This window comes from Triticum aestivum, chromosome 4A (assembly GCF_018294505.1).
Source record: "Triticum aestivum cultivar Chinese Spring chromosome 4A, IWGSC CS RefSeq v2.1, whole genome shotgun sequence".
Classification (NCBI taxonomy): domain Eukaryota; kingdom Viridiplantae; phylum Streptophyta; class Magnoliopsida; order Poales; family Poaceae; genus Triticum; species Triticum aestivum.
This window is the reverse complement of record NC_057803.1, coordinates 623,883,666-623,904,440: the sequence shown is the minus strand read 5'-3', so window position 1 is coordinate 623,904,440 and position 20,775 is coordinate 623,883,666. Positions and strand designations below refer to the sequence as shown.

The 20,775-nt window shown below is 41.4% G+C and overlaps 1 protein-coding gene across 1 annotated transcript; it reads right to left on the bottom strand.

The window, feature by feature from the left end:
* Positions 1–220: 220 nt before the first annotated feature.
* On the bottom strand, positions 221–761 carry LOC123084108 (autotransporter adhesin BpaC-like). Its single transcript, XM_044505883.1, is given in 2 exon segments — positions 221–626; positions 628–761. Coding segments are annotated over 2 exon segments (540 nt in total).
* Positions 762–20,775: the final 20,014 nt, after the last annotated feature.

The following is a 20,775-nucleotide window of genomic DNA, read 5'->3' as shown; positions in this document are numbered from 1 at the left end:
TGTACATAAGCTGCAAGTCGCCATTGCTGTGCAGGTCAACATTTATTATGTAAAAAGTTCTATAGATATTTAGGGAAATTTTATTTTAAGTAAGTAGGATGCTATATCCATGAAGTTCCAAACAAGAATGGGCCCACCAAGTAATTGTGAGCCACACTGAACTTGGACAAGGATGCATGAGCTGCACCAGGGAAGCCGAAATCAATCTACTGACAGATCATTAACTGCCAGTTACGACTTTGTTGTCCCCGGACACGACATGGTTGCTCCCTGATACAACATTATTGTTCCCAGTTACCCTATTATTATTGCCGGATTCAGTATTGTTGCTCCCAGTAACGACATGGTTGGTGTCAACTATGACATTGCTGCTCCCAGATGTGACTGTGTTGTTGCTCCCAGAAACATTGTTGTTATCCCCAGATATAACAGTGTTGCCGTTCCCAGATACAATATTGCCACTCCCAGATCTGACACTGTTGTTGGTCCCAGTAATGGTATTTGGTTGTTGTTGTTGGAGTGTTCTTCTATTGCTCTTCACATACAATAGCAAATTAGTGAAAGCAATACGTCCACAACGGTGAGGCCCTTGAGTAGTGTCAAACCCTTGGGTGCCTCACCAACCGAATGAATTATTTGAGTGATCCAAGTACCTTCCGGGCGAAGCCCCGCCGCGCTTGGAGGTCATCAGGGTGGCACGTCGCGTAGGCCGCCGGCAGGAGAAACGCCAAGAAGGCGAGCAGCAGGAAGCATTTCGTCATGGACTCAGCTGTGCCCTGTGGTATGGTATGTATACACAAAGCATGAACTCAGCAAGAAACCAGTTTGGGATGCTGGTGATTCTCAAGTGCCCTTGGCAAAAACTGCTTGGGTGGTGCACCTCATCTTATACTCGTGCATGAGTGTGTGTAACCATGCGTTGCAAGTACGTACGTACTAGTCAGTGGCCACAATAGTCAGTGTGCGTGCGGAGTGCCAATTCAAACTTTATTTTTCTTGCATTTTTCATGCATGAGGTGCTGTCTGTCGACTGAAGGAATTGGTGGGTGGCATGGACCATGGATCCAAGGTGGCAGCTCCTGCTCCTCAGCTTCAGTGGTCCCGTCCCGTTGTCGTGGACAGGTCCGCTCTAGTTCATTCATGTTTCTCGACTTTTCTTAATAAGCCAACTAGTGCAAATGACTTCCATGGCATATTTCTTGCACACGCACAATAAAAGTATTAGCTTCAAGAACAAACTTTATTGTATGCGGACAAAATGATCTTCCGGTACTTCGTGAAGATGCTGCGTGCATGTCTGTTCACATGGTATATAGGAGAACTTGCTGCTTGTGAATGGTGTTCTGTTTCTAGAAAAAAAATGCACAACAGTGAAGGCAACAACCACAGGCCGTCCTTCATGTAATAGTTGCATAAACTGATGTGAAAGTTATAATTAACTAGATGAAACCTCGCGCGTTCTTGCGGCACATGTAGTCAAAGTCATATTTTAGGAAACCAAATGCCATATGTGGTAAGCTATCTAAAAAAGGAATCCAAAATTAGATATTACATAGAGATGAGCACAGTAAAGGAAAAGGAAGAAAATCAAAATGGAAAGCTAGGCAGAAGTACAAATAACTCATATGCTTGGTTAATGTGAGCTCAGATGTTAGGTAAATGCAACATTATCAGGAATGTTACAATACATTGCACATTCAACATTCACACCTTACACATGTATTTCATCCCATACAGAGGGGTTCCGAACTCATGTCATCGACCTGCACGTGAGTACACTTAGGGACTGGAATGAATGTCAGAAAATATTTCTCTATAATTTGATTGATTTTTGGAACCCGTCTTAAAGGCTTACACATAATCACTTTATCTTGATGTTCTACACGAATCTGGGATGAAGGATTGACTTGCTCTGACAAAATATCTAGATATCCATTAGAAAAGAACAATCAAGATTCTAAGATTACTATCAAAATAATGAATGAAGATGTCTTTAATTGTTGTGTACTATGAATAAATTAACACCAATGAACATTTGCATCAACTATTCATGAAAATTGTACTGACCTCGCACCGCTCTCTATCTCTTTTGCTCGGAATCTATTCATTGCAGATTTGGAATTAGGAGAAGTTTACTGAACGGTCAGAGGAAATTTTGGAAGGTGAAACAGTAAGCAACTGTGAGAAAGAAAGTGCAAGATACTACCGAGTACAATATTTTAGAAATTGTAGAATACCTTGAGATCAGGCTTGGAAATGCACATAGACATTTCCGAGCTTGGCCTGTGAATCAGTTGGACGTTTCCAACGCCTTCTTGCACGGCCACCTCGCTGAGCAGGTGTTCTGTGAGCAGCCCACCGGCTTCGTCGACGCCGTACATCCAGACTATGTGTGCTTGCTCTCCCGTTCCCTTTACGGGTTGAAGCGGGCGCCTCGGGCCTAGTACCAGCGCATCACTGCATTCCCGCAGACGCTCGGATTTACGTCGACTCGCTCTGATGCGTCCCTCTTCGTGTACCATTACGGAGTTGACACGACCTACTTGCTGCTCTACATCGACGACATCATCCTGACGGCATCCACTGCCGCGCTCCTCCAGCGCTTACTGGTCGTCTTCGCGATGAGTTTGCCTTGAAGGACATGGGGCCCCTGCACTACTTCCTTGGAATCGAGCTAGTTCGACGGTCAGATGGGTTCTTCCTGCACCAGCAGCGCTACGCCAATGAGCTTCTCGATCGAGCCGGCATGCTTAACTGCAAGCATGCTCCCACGCCTGTCGACACCAAGGCCAAGGTTTCCGCTCTGGAGAGTTCTTCCGCATCCGATGCGGCCTTCTATCGCTCCATTGTGGGTGCTTTACAGTACCTGACCCTGATGCGCCCCAACTTGCAGTATGTTGTTCAGCAGGTCAGTCTTCACATGCATGCTCCGCGCGACTCTCACTGGACTCTGGTGAAGCGTATCCTCCGTTACATACGCGGCACCCAGTCCATGGGACTTACGTTGACGGCCTCCGCCTCCACCGACCTCATCGCCTACTCTCATGCGGACTGGACTGGCTGCCCGGACACACGGTGCTCCACCTCGAGGTACTGTGTCTACCTTGGGTTGTCTCTGATCTCTTGGTCCTCCAAACGACAGCCCACCGTCTCCCGCTCGAGTGCCGAGGCAGAGTATTAGGCAGTGGCTAACGCCGTTGCTGAATACTCTTGGCTTCGTCAGCTGCTCCAGGAGTTGCTTTGTGATGTTCACAAGGCCACGCTCGTCTACTGCGACAACGTCTCCGCCATGTACCTCTCCGTCAACCCGGTCCGCCATCGTCGAACGAAGCATATTAAGCTCGACATACACTTTGTTCGTGAGTAGGTGACTCTTGGGCGCGTCCGAGTCCTCCACGTCCCAACGGCGCAGCAGTTCGCTGATGTCATGACAAAAGGATGGCCTACTTCTTCTTTTGAGGAGTTCAGGTCCAGTCTTTGCGTCCCCGGCGACGCTTCGACTGTGGGGGGTGTTGAACATATGGTTTGTGCATGTATATTGTATAGCCCGGCCATGTGGGTGCATGTGGGCCATCCCTGTCCCATTGACCTAATTGCATTTGTTCTCTTGCGTAGATGGGTGCATGTGTGGGCCGACATGGGTGGGCTTTGTTATCGCTGTCGCATGATTGCTCGCTCATGTGTGCGTCTCGCCAGGGAATTCCCTATATGCCGCTCGTTGCGTCGAACTGTCGACGCAATGCACAGAGCTGGCGATCGAAGCGCTCACGTGGGCCGGCCCGTTAAACAGTTGGGGCACTTTCCGGTTTTGGGAACCTTCTAGAGTTTCCCAGCCGAGTTTTTCTGGTTTTGGGGAACTTCTAGAAGGTTCCTTGAATCGTTTTTTTGTCGATTTTTCCATTTCTTTTTTCTTTTCCTTTTCTATTTCTTTTTTCGTTTCCGTTATATTTAAAGTTCATTTTTTAAAAACAAATCAGGTTTCAAATTTTGTTCAGAAATAGGAAAAAATGTTCGTACTTTTAAAATATTTTCAATTTTGTAAAAAAAATCGTGCTTTCAATTTTTTTTAATAAATTCAAATAATGTTCGCATTTAAAAAAAATGGGGCATTAAAAAAATTGTTCTCATTTTCCAAAAAATGTTCGGTATGTTTTTGTTCATTTTTTTGGAACTTTTCAAATAATGACCGAGATTTCAATAATTGTTCATGTTTTCAAAAAAAATTCTTGTTTTCATATTTTCGTTCATGTATTCAAAAAATGTTCACGTTTCAAATTTGTTTGTAATTTTTAAAATTGTTCTCCGTTTCTAACTTTGGTGTAAAAATAAAAAATATGTTCTTGATTTTAAAAATTGTTCCCACTTTGAATTTTTTTCACAAATTCGGAAAATATTCATATTTACGAATTGTTTTTGGAAATTTCAAATTTTTTTGCCATTTCATAAAATTGTTCGTAAGTTCAGAAAATAACATAAATTTTGGAATTTTTGTTTGGGATTATTTTCAAATAGTGTTAAGTCTGCTAGCGCTATTAGTTTTCAAAACTTGGCAATGCTTATCTGTGACCATATCTGTTCTGGCGTGGTGGTAGTAGCAAGTGTGCGCCAGTAGGCAGCCGTGAGTTCGAAAATCCCATCTACCTTGTATTAATTTTTTGCGATTTGACACCATCGCATTCAAAGCGCACCGCAATGGGCCGGCCCAGCCCATGTGCAATGGAGCACGTATATCTACCGCAGAATGCGGCATGGGAACACATACGTGCATCGATGTATATAAACATCATACTGGTTGATGTTTTCTCGGTCTGTGTTATTTGCACGCAGACTTCAACCATCAGCATCGGCGACCTGAGATACAGTAGTATCTACGACTTTTCAGCGTCGCCACTAGCCATGACTTTCAACTGTAACTGTACGTACTCCTGAAGCGGCATTCTTCAGCAAGAAGGGCAGCGAGCTAAAACAATCACGAGAAAACCAACACGACTTATTGCGAGAATGTGTAGGGCACAACAACTGGTTTAATCGAGCCATTGAGTTGCTTCTAAGACTTCTCCAACTGCATTCACCACAAGGTTGATGGCCTCTTGGATCATCCGCCGAGCCGTATTGCACTACCCAAGGTTAATGGCACAACAACTGCACTGACCACAAGGTTGATGGCCTCGTTGATCAAAAGATCATCCCAAGTAGTGGCAGGGCTTGACAAAGATTATTGATGGGGCAAAGCAGACTTGAGGGGGGAATAAGGAAATATTAACTTAAACTTTGATAATCTTCAAGATTTTAGCTTAACTAATGGTATTTCACATAATTTCTCTAGGGTATGGGCGCCATAGCCCCCCTTGGCTAACACCCTCCGTTCCAAAATGAGTATCTCAACTCTATACTAACTTTAGTACAAAGTTGTCCTAGAGTTGAGACACTTATTTTGGGACGGAGGGAGTACTTTGTTCTATTTTTTATATCGACTAGTATTAGGAGTCTAGGTCACCAACAGGGGTTAGACTAGACACTTAGCATGCAGACTTCAACCATCAACATCGGCGACGTGAGATACAGTAGTATCTACAACTTTTCAGCGCCACCACTAGCCATGACTTTCAACTGTAACCATACGTACTCCTGAAGTGGCATTCTTCTGCAAGAAGGGCAGCGAGCTAAAACAATCACGAGAAAACCAACACGACTTATTGTGAGAATGTGTAGGGCACAACAACTGGTTTAATCGAGCCATTGAGTTGCTTCTAAGACTTCTACAACTGTATTCACCACAAGGTTGATGGCCTCTTGGATCATCCGCCGAGCCGTATTGCACTACCCAAGGTTAATGGCACAACAACTGCATTCACCACAAGGTTTGATGGCCTCGTTGATCAAAAGATCATTCCAAGTAGTGGCGGAGCTTGACAAAGATTATTGGTGGGGCAAAGCAGACTTGAGGGGGGAATAAGGAAATATTCAACTTAAACTTTGATAATCTTCAAGATTGTAGCTTAACTAATGGTATTTCACATAATTTCTGATAGGGTATGGGGGCCATAGCCCCCCTTGGCTAACACCCTCCGTTGCAAAATGAGTGTCTCAACTCTGTACTAACTTTAGTACAAAGTTGTTCTAGAGTTGAGACACTTATTTTGGGATGGAGGGAGTACTTTGTTCTGTTTTAAATATCAACTAGTATTAGGAGTCTAGGTCACCAACAAGTGTTAGACTACGAGTCGGTGAAGAACGTGATGGTGTGTGTTGACGACAGCAGAAACGGGGTTAAGATCAAAATATGGGCTAATTCCAAGCCGTGCACGGTGAAGCAAGTCACATTCATGCATTACAACATGTCAAGCATCCAATGTGTATATAAACATCATCGTGATTGCAGTTTTTCTCACTGTGTTATTTGCACATAGACTTCAGCCATCAACATGATGTGAGATAGATCAGTATATATGGCTCTTCGGCGACACCAATAGGCATGATTTTGAACTCCATACGTGTACCCATGTAGGAAGTGCAGCTGTGGTACAAAATTAGTCTCGGTTACTGTGGCAAGATAAGCAGATATCTAGACACGGACAAGAAAAGGTTCAGCAGGATGAAGTCCCATGACTGTCATGTGATGATGACGCAGATACTATCTGTTGCCCTTAGAGAGATAATGGACAAGCACGTCCGTGACACGCTTATTGGCCTCTGCAACTTTTTTGACATCATCTTTCGAAAGTTGATCAGTGTGAAGCAGCTCCGGAGGCTACATGAAGAGATTGTTGTGATACTGAATGAGCTTGAGATGTACTTCCCGCCCGCGTTCTTTGACGTCATGGTGCATCCGTGTGTCCATATTGTGGATGACATAATAGACCTGGGGCCGTCATTCCTGCACAACATGATGCCGTTTGAGAGGATGAATGGGATCATCAAAGGATTCGTTTGTAACATGTCTCGTCCGGATGGAAGCATCGTCCAGGGCTATCTGACACAAGAGTGCATCTCTTTCTGCGAGAATTTTCTATATGGCGCAGACCAGCCTCCTGGTGTTGGTGCTGGTTTGCCCGTTAACAAGCACGATGGGAGGCTCAAAGGAGAAGGTCACTCCAATGGTCACAGGGAACTACGCGTGGCATACTCAGATCGATGCAACAACTTTGACATAGCAAACTTGGTAGTGCTACAACACCTAGATGAGGTAGATCCTTTCGTGGCACTACACAAAGAAATTATCGCAAAGAAGTATAGTGACTGGGGGGTGTGCAAGACGGACGTAGAAGTTACTACTGAGCACAACTCCACTTTCCTGCATTGGTTCAAAGAGCATATTATTGCTAATCCCCCGGAGGAGGGCTGTAAGGACGGATTGCTCATATACGCCTTAGCACATGGCCCCTCGCCCAACCTCGTCACCTATCAGGCATACGATATCAACAGATACACGTTCTACACGGAGGCCAAAGATATGGACAGTGATGATCAGAACTCAGGGGTGATGATGGAATGCATGACCGGCAGCGACAATGGTGCAATTGAGAGATTTTACGGAAGGGTCGAGGAGATCAGGGAGCTTGACTACTCTGAACTGCACAACATGACGGTGTTTCGTGTCAGATGGGCTAAGAATGTCGAAAGAGAAAACCGGTATTTTACTACCATGATTATACCCGACGCCAAGAGCGCTACCGCTATCGCAAAAAATGAGCCATGGGTGCACGCCAAGCACGTGACACAATGCTTCTTCATAACCGACCCACGCAATCCCAACCGTGTTGTCGTGAGGAGAGGTAAAAGGAACATCATTGGAATGGATGGAGTCGCCAACGAGGAAGACTACAACCAGTACGGCAACCCAATGAGGAAAGATAACGATGACGATGAAGTATACGTCAAAAGAAGAATCAATACTACATTACCTAAGAAAAATCATACTCCATGGAAAAAGAAAAGTCACAATGAGGGGCTCAATTATTCTTCAACGAACAAGAAGGGAAAGAAGCTCACTCAAAAACGAAAACATCAATGCTGAGGAACCGTATGTTGTCGGTCAAATGATGTAATATATATGTTCCTATTTTCTATACACACTTAGTCATTATGCATGGGTCCAATGATGTAATATATGTGTTCTTATTTTGTATACATACTTAACCGTCAAATGATGCAATATATATCACCTTCCCTTCGTTCACTGCCCTTGAAAAAAAGTGAGAGAAAATAAAGGAAAAGAAAATAGAATAAAACAAACAGGAAAACTCCTATAGGTACTGGTTATAGCAGTAGCGCTTTTCTGAGAAAGAGCTATACCTAGTCAAAGTAGCAGTAGCGGTTTCCTTATAAAACCGCTATAACTACCTGTAATATCAGTAGCGCGTTTGGTTTAAACGTGCTACTACTATGTCCACTTAGCCCTCAAAATCCTTCTCTCTCTGCTTCATCCCGCCTCCCCCCCAAATCCCCACTCTCTCTACCCCCATCGCGCCGCCGGAGCCCTGCCCTCGCCGCGCCCCTACGCTCGCCCCCGACCCCGGCGCTCGCCCACAGCCCCGACCCCGGCCCCGGCTCCGGCGCTCGTCCCCGATCCCGGCGCTCGACCCCGACTCCGACCCCGGCCCCGACCCCGACCCCTCCCAACCTCGGCCGTCGTCGGGCCTGCTCCCTCTGTAAGCCCCCCACCACTCCTCCTCTCTCTGCTAGCTAGGGTTCTTTGGTTAATTTACTTAGGTTTTAGTTAGGGCAATAAGTTGATTATGTTATTTATTTAGTTATGAATTTAGTTAGTTAATTAGAATTAGTATTTAAAAAATAGAATTAGTTTAAGCAATTGTCCAAATCAACATCCCTTGTTAAAGCAAATTTAGGTAGGCTGAATTTTACTTTTAAATATTGTTATGACTTCTTGCATTTTTCTTCAAGTTCTATATTTTTCTTCCTTTTATATGCAAATTTGAAGTGGACATGTGATATGTGGACATGTGATGTTTTGGACATGTCATATTTGGAATTTGAACATGTCATTTGGACATGTGATGTTTTGTACATGTCATATCTGGAAAATAATGATTATGTGCAGGGTAAATGATCCGACTGGCATATGTTACGCCAGAATGTTGATTCATTTCCGTTCCGATGAATTTCAGGCGCTCGATATGTCCATTTTTAGCAAAGGTCATGCCGAAATTTTCCGTGAATTTTGGCATGACATATGCTAGATAGTAGGCATATTGAGTGGCGGGAGTTGCTAGAAACTACATTCTGGCAAACATAGATCTTTTTTATGTCATTTCTCTTTTTTTCATAGTTTTAGAATTAAATGAGGAGACTTAATCATAGGAAACAAAGTCGAACAACGAAGAAACCGGGCCTTCTGACCAAGATGTAGACGAGATGGATTATGAGGGTGAACAAGAGTACCTTGACTTTTTGTCTGCTAAGCAACGTCAAGGTTTGCAGGTCGGCCTCGATGATGGTACCGCCGCCGACATCGACGGCGCCGGCGCCGGCACCGATGGCGGCGCCGAGACCAGCGGGGAAGGTACCGACGCGGAAGATACCGATGGGGAAGGTACCGGCGCCGATGCCATGATAACCCACAAGTATAGGGGATCGCAACAGTTTTTGATAAGTAAGATTGTCGAACCCAACGAGGAGCTAAAGGCAGAACAAATATTCCCTCAAGTTCAATCGACCACCGATACAACTTTACGCACGCTTGATGTTTGCTTTACCTAGAACAAGTATGAAACTAGAAGTACTTTGTAGGTGTTGTTGGATAGGTTTGCAAGATAATAAAGATTATGTAAATAAAAAGTAGGGCCTGTTTAGGTAAAGAAACAACTAAGTTAGTTTTAGTAGAGAGCTTTTTTGTCACACAATTAAGTTATTTGTCCCTAGGCAATCGATAACTAGACCGGTAATCATTATTGCAATTTTATTTGAGGGAGAGGCATAAGCTAACATACTTTCTCTACTTGGATCATGTGCACTTATGATTGGAACTCTAGCAAGCATCCGCAACTACTAAAGATCATTAAGGTAAAACCAAACTATAGCATTAAAGTATCAAGTCCTCTTTATCCCATACGTAAACAACCTACTTACTCGGGTCTGTGCTTCTGTCACTCACGCCACCCACCATAAGCAAATCATGAACATATTGCATACCCTACAGCGGGAATCCCTCACGCTTGCGCGACACGGAGAGCACCATAGGACAGAACCAATAATAAAACATGCAACTCAAACCAATCACAATCATCAAAATAACCCATAGGACAAAACGGATCTACTCAAACATCATAGGATAGCCATACATCATTGGGAAATAATATATAGCGCACCATGTTTAAGTACAAATTACAGCGGGTAAAAGAGGAGTTACACCGCTGCATAGAGGGGGGAAGAGTGGGTGATGATGGTGAAGATTGCGGTGGTGATGATGGCCCCCGGTGGCACTCAGGCGCCACCAGAAGCATGGGGGAGAGAGCCCCCCTCCTTCTTCTTCTTCCTCGACCTCCTCCCTAGATGGGAGAATGGTTTCCCCTCTGGTTCTTGGCCTCCATGGCATGGGAGGGGCGAGAGCCCCTCCGAGATTGGATCTGTCTCTCTGTCTCTCTCTGTTTCTGCATTCCCAGATTCTGCCCTTTCACCGTTTCTTATATTCCCGGAGATCCGTAACTCCGATTGGGATGAAATTTTAACACATTCTCTATCCGGATATTAGCATTCTTGCGGCAAAATAAGGGTATCAACCGCCTTACGGGGTGGCCACGAGGGCCCAGGGCGCGCCTGCCCCCCTGGGGCGCGCCCCCTGCCTCGTGGCCCCCTCGGGCATTATCTCGCGTTGATTTTTCTTCCCAAAAATCACATATATTCCAAAAAAATCTCTATTCATTTTTATCCTGTTTGGACTCCGTTTGATATGGATTTACTGCAAAACAAAAAACATGCAACAAGCAGGAGCTGGCACTGGGCACTGGATCAATATGTTAGACAAAGAATAGTATAAAAAGTTGCCAAAAGTAGATAAAAGTTGAATAATATTGGCCTGGAACAATCAAAAATTATAGATACGATGGGGACGTATCAGCATCCCCAAGCTTAATTCCTGCTCGTCCTCGAGTAGGTAAATGACAAAAAAGATAATTTTTGATGTGGAATGCTACCTAGCATAATCTTGATCATGTATCTAATCATAGCATGAATATTAAGATACGAGTGATTCAAAGCAATAGTCTATCATTTGACAGAAAACCAATAATACTTCAAGCCTACTAATAAAGCAATCATGTCCTTTCAAAATAACATGGCCAAAGAAAGTTATCCCTACAAAATCATATAGTCTGGCTATGCTCCATCTTCACCACACAAAATATTCACATCAGGCACAACCCCGATGACAAGCCGAGCAATTGGTTCATACTTTTTAACGCGCTTCAGCTTTTTCAACCCTCACGCAATACATGAGCATGAGCCATGGACATAGCACTATAGGTGGAATATAATGGTGGTCATGGATAAGACAAACAGGAGAAGATAGTCTCACATCAACTAGGCGTATCAACGGGCTATGGAGATGCCCATCAATAGATATCAATGTGAGTGAGTAGGGATTGCCATGCAACAGATGCACTACGAGCTATAAGTGTATGAAAGCTCAAACTGAAACTAAGTGGGTGTGCATCCAACTTGCTTGCTCATGAAGACCTCGGGCAGTTGAGGAAGCCCATCATCGGGATATACAAGCCAAGTTCTATAATGAAAATTCCCACTAGTATATGAAAGTGATAACTCAAGAGACTCTCTATATGAAGAACATGGTACTACTTTGAAGCACAAGTGTGGTAAAATGATAGTAACATTGCCCCTTTTTCTTTTCTCTCTTTTTTTGTGGGCTTCTTTGGCTCCCTTTTTTATTTAGGCTTCTTTGGCCTCTCTTTTTTGATGGGGCAATACTCTAACAATGATGATCATCACACTTTTATTTACTTACAACTCAATATTACAACTCGAAACAAGAACAAAGATATGACTCTATATGAATGCCTCCAGCGGTGTACCGGAATATGCAATGATTTAGCGTAGCAATGACATCAAAAAACGGACAAGCCATGAAAACATCATGCTAGCTATCTTACGATCATGCAAAGCAATATGAAAATGAATGCTCAAGTCATGTATATGATGATGATGGAACTTGCATGGCAATATATCTCGGAATGGCTATGGAAATGCCATAATAGGTAGGTATGGTGGATGTTTTGAGGAAGATATATAGAGGCTTATGTGTGACAGAGCGTATCATATCACGGGGTTTGGATGCACCGGCGAATTTTGCACCAACTCTCGAGGTGAGAAAGGGCAATGCACGGTACCGAAGAGGCTAGCAATGATGGAAGGGTGAGAGTGCGTATAATCCATGGACTCAACATTAGTCATAAAGAACTCACATACTTATTGCAAAAGTTTATTAGCCCTCGAAGCAAAGTACTACTACGCATGCCCCTAGGGGGGTAGATTGGTAGGAAAAGACCATCGCTCATCCCCGACCACCACTCATAAGGAAGACAATCAATAAATACCTCATGCTCCGACTTCGTTACATAACGGTTCACCATACGTGCATGCTACGGGAATCACAAATCTCAACACACGTATTTCTAATAATCCACAACTACCCACTAGCATGACTCTAATATCACCATCTTTATATCGCAAAACTATTGCAAGGAATCAAACATATCATATTCAGTGATCTACAAGTTTTATGTAGGATTTTATGACTAACCATGTGAATGACCAATTCCTGTCATCTCTCTAAGTAGATATAAGTGAAGCAAGAGAGTTTAATTCTTTCTACAAAAGATATGCCCACACTCTAACAAATATAAGTGAAGCAAAAGAGCATTCTACAAATGGCGGTTTTCTATGTAAAGAGAAACAGGCAATCCAAACTTCAAATGATATAAGTGAAGCACATGAAGCATTCTATAAAGCCATACTCAAAAGATATAAGTGAAGTGCATAGAGCATTCTATAAATCAACCAAGCACTATCTCATACCAGCATGGTGCATAAAATAAAAATGAAAACTAAATGCAAAAGACGCTCCAAGATTGCGCATATGGCATGAACGAAACGAATCTGAAAACATACCGATACTTGTTGAAGAAAGAGGGGATGCCTTCCAGGTCATCCCCAAGCTTAGACGCTTGAGTATCCTTGAATATTTACTTGGGGTGCCTAGGGCATCCCCATGCTTGAGCTCTTGCCTCTATTCCTTCTTCTCATATCGAGACCTTCTCGATCATCGAACACTTCATCCACACAAAACTTCAACAGAAAACTCGGTAAGATCCGTTAGTATAATAAAGCAAATCACCACTCTAAGTATTGTTGCAAACCAATTCATATTTTTTCATTATAGCTACTGTAGTATAACTTTTCCATGGTTAATCCACTGATATAATTCGATAGTTTCATCAAAACAAGCAAACTATGCATCAAAAACAGAATCTGTCTAAAATAGAATAGTCTGTAGTAATATGAACATTCACCATACTTATAATACTTGAAAAATTCTGCCAAACTTAGGAAAAATAAACAATTTGTATATAAATATAGTGCAAAAAGAATCAGAATCATTTGACGTTCTAGTAAAAAATGTAATATCGCGCACTATAGCCAAAGTTTCTGTCCTGCACCGTACAAACCAACAAGCATTGTAAACATCCTAAAGGCAAACCTTGGCACATTATTTTTATAATACAATGGAATTGTACAAGGGGATAATTATTTTTGTTGGAAAGTTTCGGTAATCAAGATTCACATAGTTTCCATGGGCATGAACAAAGTTCAAGGACGTCCCCCACTTTCACAATGCTCATCTATCTCACTTTCACTTTTCTTTTTGAAAAGTTTTGGGTTCCCCTCTTATTTTTTTTGTTTTTAAACTATATAAAAGCACTCAACAGAAATAAATGACTCTCTAAAACTTCCGGGTTGTCTCCCTGGCAGCGATTTCTTTAAAGCCATTAAGCTAGGCATATAGTGCTCAAGTAATGAATCCACCCGGATCCCAAGGTATATCAAAGCCTATTTTAATTAACAATGATTTGTAATTTAGTAGTGAGCAAAAAGTAACATATATCATGCAACAATGAAGTCTAACTCTCTTCCTATGCATCGGCATGTCATAAAAGAACAATTCATGCACACATAGTAAAGGCCAATGCATAGTATAAACAGTTGCTTGCAATTTTATCGTATTGGAAACATAGAGAGGTGGAGATATAGTTCCTCTCTCATAATAATTGCAAGTAGGAGCAGAAAGCACATGCATATTATATTCATCAAAATCATCATATGTAATAGTAAAACACAACCCATCAACATAATCCTTAATAAGTGGAAACTTCTCTGACATAGTGTAGTCGGGAGAATTCAAAAAGATAATAGGACTATCATGCGTGGGTGCAATAGCAACAATTTCATGTTTAACATAAGGAACTATACCAAGTTCATCTCCATAAGCATAATTCATATTGGAATCTTGGCCACAAGCATAGCAAGCATCATCAAAAAGGGATATTTCAAGAGAATCAACAAGATCATAACAATCATCATAGGAATCATCCTTCGGTAAGCACGAAGGGAAATTAAACAATGTATGAGTTGAAGAGTTACTCTCATTATAAGGTGGGCACGGGTAGACAATCCGCTCTTCCTCCTTTTGTTCTTCGCTCCCCTCATCATCTTTTTCATCCAATGAGCTCACAGCTTCATCAATTTCTTCTTCCATAGACTCTTGCAAAATATTAGTCTCTTCTTGCACAGCGGAGACTTTCTCAATAAATGCATCAATATAGGAATTGAATTCATAATTGGCATAACAATATTTAAGGATAGCTAAATTTTCAGGTCTATAAACAGCATCATAAAGATTTTCAAACTCTTTGAACATAGATTCAATTTCATAAGCACCCATAAAGGAACGAATTCTTCTATTTGTTCCACATCATAGTAATCATATATACCATTAGCATAAGGAGCTAAGGTTTTATCATCATTAAACTTGCATGAAAAGGGAAGGTGTGGAGCCTTCATCCTAGAGCAACAAGTATAATCATATCTCAAGCATAGTTGCCAAGCATACCAATACAACATATAAATTTGATCCCATAATAGTTTCCCTTTTTGAGTCAAGCGATAATCCCTAAAGTATTCATGTTGATCCAATGTGTCTCCCATTATATAATTCAATGGGGTTTTCTCGGGATTATCAAAGTAGTACATAATATCTTTCACATAATGAGCATCGAGGGTTTTAGGAGGTTCCCCATCTCCATGAGTAGCAAGTACACCTAATTTTTTTGGTATTTCATGTTCCATATCCACAACTAAGGATAAAGAACAACTAAGAATAGCAAATAAAAATTCCTTAGTGATAAAGCAAACAAGCACACACAAGAATATTCACCCCACGCTATTGCTCCTCGGCAACGGCGCCAGAAAAAAGGTCTTGATAACCCACAAGTATAGGGGATCGCAACAGTTTTCAATAAGTAAGAGTGTCGAACCCAGCGAGGAGCTAAAGGCACAACAAATATTCCCTCAAGTTCTATCGACCACCGATACAACTCTACGCACGCTTGATGTTCGCTTGACCTAGAACAAGTGTGAAACTAGAAGTACTTTGTAGGTGTTGTTGGATAGGTTTGCAAGATAATAAAGATTACGTAAATAAAAAGTAGGTGCTGTTTAGGTAAAGACACAACTAAGTTAGTTTTAGTAGAGAGCTTTTTGTCACACAAGAAAGTTATTTGTCCCTAGGTAATCGATAACTAGACCGGTAATCATTATTGCAATTTTATTTGAGGGAGAGGCATAAGCTAACATACTTTCTCTACTTGGATAATATGCACTTATGATTGGAACTCTAGCAAGCATCTGCAACTACTAAAGATCATTAAGGTAAAACCCAACCATAGCATTAAAGTATCAAGTCCTCTTTATCCCATACGTAAATAGCGTACTTACTCGGGTCTATGCTTCTGTCACTCATGCCACCCACCATAAGCAAATCATGAACATATTGCAATCCCTACAGCGGGAATCCCTCATGCTTGCGCGACACGGAGAGCACCATAGGACAGCACCAATAATAAAACATGCAACTCAAACCAATCACGATCATCAAATAACCCATAGGACAAAACGGATCTACTCAAACATCATAGGATAGCCATACATCATTGGGAAATAATATATAGCGTTGAGCACCATGTTTAAGTAGAGATTAAAGCGGGTAAAAGAGGGGTTACACCGCTGCATAGAGGGGGGAAGAGTTGGTGATGATGGTGGTGAAGTTGTTGGTGAAGATTGCGGTGGTGATGATGGCCCCCGGTGGCACTCCGGCGCCACTGGAAGCGAGGGGGAGAGAGGGTCCCTCCTTCTTCTTCTTCCTTGACCTCCTCCCTAGATGGGAGAAGGGTTTCCCCTCTGGTCCTTGGCCTCCGTGGCATGGGAGAGCCCCTCCGAGATTGGATCTGTCTCTTTGTCGCTCTCTGTTTCTGCGTTCGCAGATTCTGCCCTTTCACCGTTTTGTATATTCCCGAAGATCCGTAACTCCGATTGGGCTGAAATTTTAACACGATCTCTATCAGGATATTACCTTTCTTGCGGCGAAATAATGGCATCAACCGCCTTACGGGGTGGCCACGAGGGCCCAGGGCACTGATATGTCCATTTGGTAGGTGGAATTTGGGAAGGAAAAATTTATATAGTGTGCTGAAATTTACTGTCACTTGTTACTATGGAAAGTAATCCTCTGAGGGGCTTTTTCGGGGTATCTTCACCCCGACCAGTAGAGCAAAGAGTTGCTCCTCAACCTACTGAACCTACTGAAAATGAAAATGTCTGCTTTGAAATTCCTTCGGGTATGTTAGAAAAACTGCTAGCTAATCCTTTTGCAGGAGATGGAACAAAGCATCCTGATGAGCACCTAATATATGTGGATGAAGTTTGTGGATTATTTAAGCTTGCAGGTGTACCCGGAGATGTTATTAAGAAGAAGGTCTTCCCTTTATCTTTCAAGGGAGATGCATTCACATGGTATAGGCTATGTGATGATACGGGGTCATGGAACTATAAACGGTTGAAATTGGAATTTCATCGGAAGTTTTATCCTATGCATCTTGTTCATTATGATTGCAATTATATATATAATTTTTGGCCTCGCGAAGGAGAAAGCATCGCTCAATCTTGGGGGAGGCTTAAATCAATGTTATATTCATGCCCCAATCATGAGCTCTCAAGAGAAATGATTATTCAAAATTTTTATGCTCGGCTTTCTGATAACAATCGCACTATGCTCGATACTTCTTGTGCTAGCTCTTTTATGATGAAGACTATTGTATTCAAATGGGATTTATTGGAAAGAATTAAATGCAACTCTGAAGATTGGGACCTCGACAAAGGTAAGGAGTCAGGTATGACACCTAAGTATGATTGTGTTAAATCTTTTATGGATACTGATGTTTTCCGTAAATTTAGCACTAAATATGGACTTCATTCTGAGATAGTAGCTTCTTTCTGTGAATCTTTTGCTACTCATGTTGATCTCCCTAGGGAGAAGTGGTTTAAATATCATCCTCCCATAGAAGTAAAAGTAGCTGCACCTATTAAAGTTGAAGAAAAGACTGTTACTTATAATGATCCTATTGTTACTACTTCTTATGTTGAGAAACCACCTTTACCTATTAGGATAAAGGATCATGCTAAAGCTTCAACTATGGTTCGTAAAAGCAATATTAGAACTTATACACCTCCCGAGCAAATTAAAGTTGAACCTAATATTGCTATTGTTAAAGATCTCTTGTGTGATAATATTGATGGGCATGTTATTCATTTCCGTGAGGAGACTGCTAGAATTGCTAAACCTTGTGGTAAAGATAAACCTAGATCTTTGGTAGGCATGCCTGTTATTTCTGTTAAAATAGGAGATCATTGTTATCATGGCTTATGTGATATGGGTGCTAGTGCTAGTGCAATACCTTTTGACTTATACAAAGAAATTATGCATGCCATTGCACCCGCCGAGTTAGAAGATATTGATGTCACAATTAAACTTGCCAATAGAGATACTATTTCACCAATGGGAATTGTTAGAGATGTTGAAGTCTTGTGTGGGAAAACTAAATATCCTGCTGATTTTCTTGTTCTTGGCTCCCCACAAGATAGCTTTTGTCCCATTATTTTTGGTAGACCCTTCTTGAACACAGTTAATGCTAAGATAGATTGCAAAAAGGATGTTGTTACTATTGATTTACGTGATATGTCTCATGAATTTAATATCTCTAAACTTCGTAGACAACACCGTGAAGAGGAATTGCCTAGTAAAGATGAAATTATTGGTCTTGCTTCTATTGCCGTACCTCCTGGTGATCCTTTAGAACAATATTTGTTAGACCATGAAAATGATATGTTTATGAATGAAAGAAGGGAAATAGACGAAGTATTCTTTAGAAACAGGAACCCATCCTGAAACACAATTTGCCTGTTGAAATCCTAGGGGATCCTCCTCCACCCAAGGGTGATCCCGTGTTTGAGCTCAAACCGTTACCCGATACTCTTAAATATGCTTATCTTGATGAGAAAAAGATATATCCTGCTATTATTAGTGCTAACCTTTCAGAGCATGAAGAAGAGAGATTATTGAAAACTCAGAAGAAGCACCGTGCTGCTATTGGATGTACTCTTGATGATCTTAAGGGCATTAGTCCCACTCTGTGTCAACGCAAAATAAATTTGGAGGAAGATGCCAAACCAGTTCGTGATCATCAACGACGGCTGAATCCTAAGATGAAGGAAGTGGTAAGAAAGGAAATACTAAAGCTTCTTGAGGCAGGTATAATTTATCCCGTTGCTGATCGTCAGTTGGTAAGTCATGTCCATTGTGTCCCTAAGAAGGGAGGTATTACTGTCGTTCCTAATGATAAAGATGAGTTGATCCCGCAAAGAATTATTACAGGTTATAGGATGGTAATTGATTTCCGCAAATTAAATAAAGCTACTAAAAAAGATCATTACCCCTTACCTTTTATCGATCAAATGCTAGAAAGATTATCCAAACATACTCATTTCTGCTTTCTAGATGGTTATTTTGGTTTCTCTCAAATACCTGTGTCAGCCAATGATCAATCAAAGACTACTTTTACTTGCCCTTTTGGTACTTTTGCTTATAGATGTATGCCTTTTGGTTTATGTAATGCACCTGCTACCTTTCAAAGATGCATGATGGCTATATTCTTTGACTTTTGTGAAAATATTTGTGAGGTTTTCATGGACGATTTTTCCGTCTATGGATCCTCTTTTGATGATTGCTTAAGCAACCTTGACCGAGTTTTGCAGAGATGTGAAGAAACTAATCTTGTCTTGAATTGGGAAAAGTGCCACTTTATGGTTAATGAAGGTATTGTCTTGGGGCATAAAGTTTCTGAAAGAGGTATTGAGGTTGATAAAGCCAAGGTTGGTGCTATTGAAAAGATGCCATGTCCCAAGGACATCAAAGGTATAAGAAGTTTCCTTGGTCATGCCGGTTTTTATAGGAGGTAAAAAATTTCTCGGCCTCTGACTAATTTATTACAAACAGATATACCATTTGTTTTTTATGATGATTGTGTAGAAGCATTGGAAATACTTAAGAAAGCATTGATCTCTGCACCTATTGTTCAGCCACCTGATTGGAATTTACCTTTTGAAATTATGTGTGATGCTAGTGATTATGTTGTAGGTGTTGTTCTAGGGCAAAGAGTTGATAAGAAATTAAATGTTATTCAATATGCTAGTAAAACTCTAGATAATGCCCAGAGAAATTATGCTACTACTGAAAAAGAATTCTTAGCAGTTGTATTTGCTTGTGATAAGTTCAGACCTTATATTGTTGATTCTAAAGTAATTATTCACACGGATCATGCTACTATTAAATATATTATGGAAAATAAAGATGCTAAACCTAGACTAATTAGATGGGTTCTCTTGTTACAAGGATTTGATTTGCATATTGTTGATAGAAAAGGAGCTGAGAACCCCGTTGCAGACAACTTGTCTAGGTTAGAGAATGTTCTTGATGACCCACTACCTATTGATGATAGCTTTCCTGGTGAACAACTAAATGTCATAAATGCTTCTCATACTGCTCCATGGTATGCTGATTATGCTAATTATATTGTTGCTAAATTTATACCACCTAGTTTCACATACCAGCAAAAGAAAAAGTTCTTCTATGATTTGAGACATTACTTTTGGGATGACCCACATCTTTATAAAGAAGGAGTAGATGGTGTTATTAGACGTTGTGTACCTGAGCATGAACAGGAACAGATCCTATGCAAGTGTCACTCCGAGGCTTATGGAGGACACCACGCTGGAGATAGAACTGCACATAAGGTATTGCAATCCAGTTTTTATTGGCCTACTCTCTTCAAGGATGTCCGTAAGTTTGTTGTATCTTGTGATGAATGTCAAAGAATTGGTAATATTAGTAGATGTCAAGAAATGATTATGAACTATTCACTTGTTATTAAACCATTTGATGTTTGGGGCTTTGAATATATGGGACCTTTTCCTGCCTCTAATGGTTATACACATATTTTAGTTGCTGTTGATTATGTTACTAAGTGGGTAGAAGCTATTCCAACTAGTAGTGTTGATCATAACACCTCTATTAAGATGCTTAAAGAAGTTATTTTTCCAAGGTTTGGAGTCCCTAGATATTTAATGACTGAT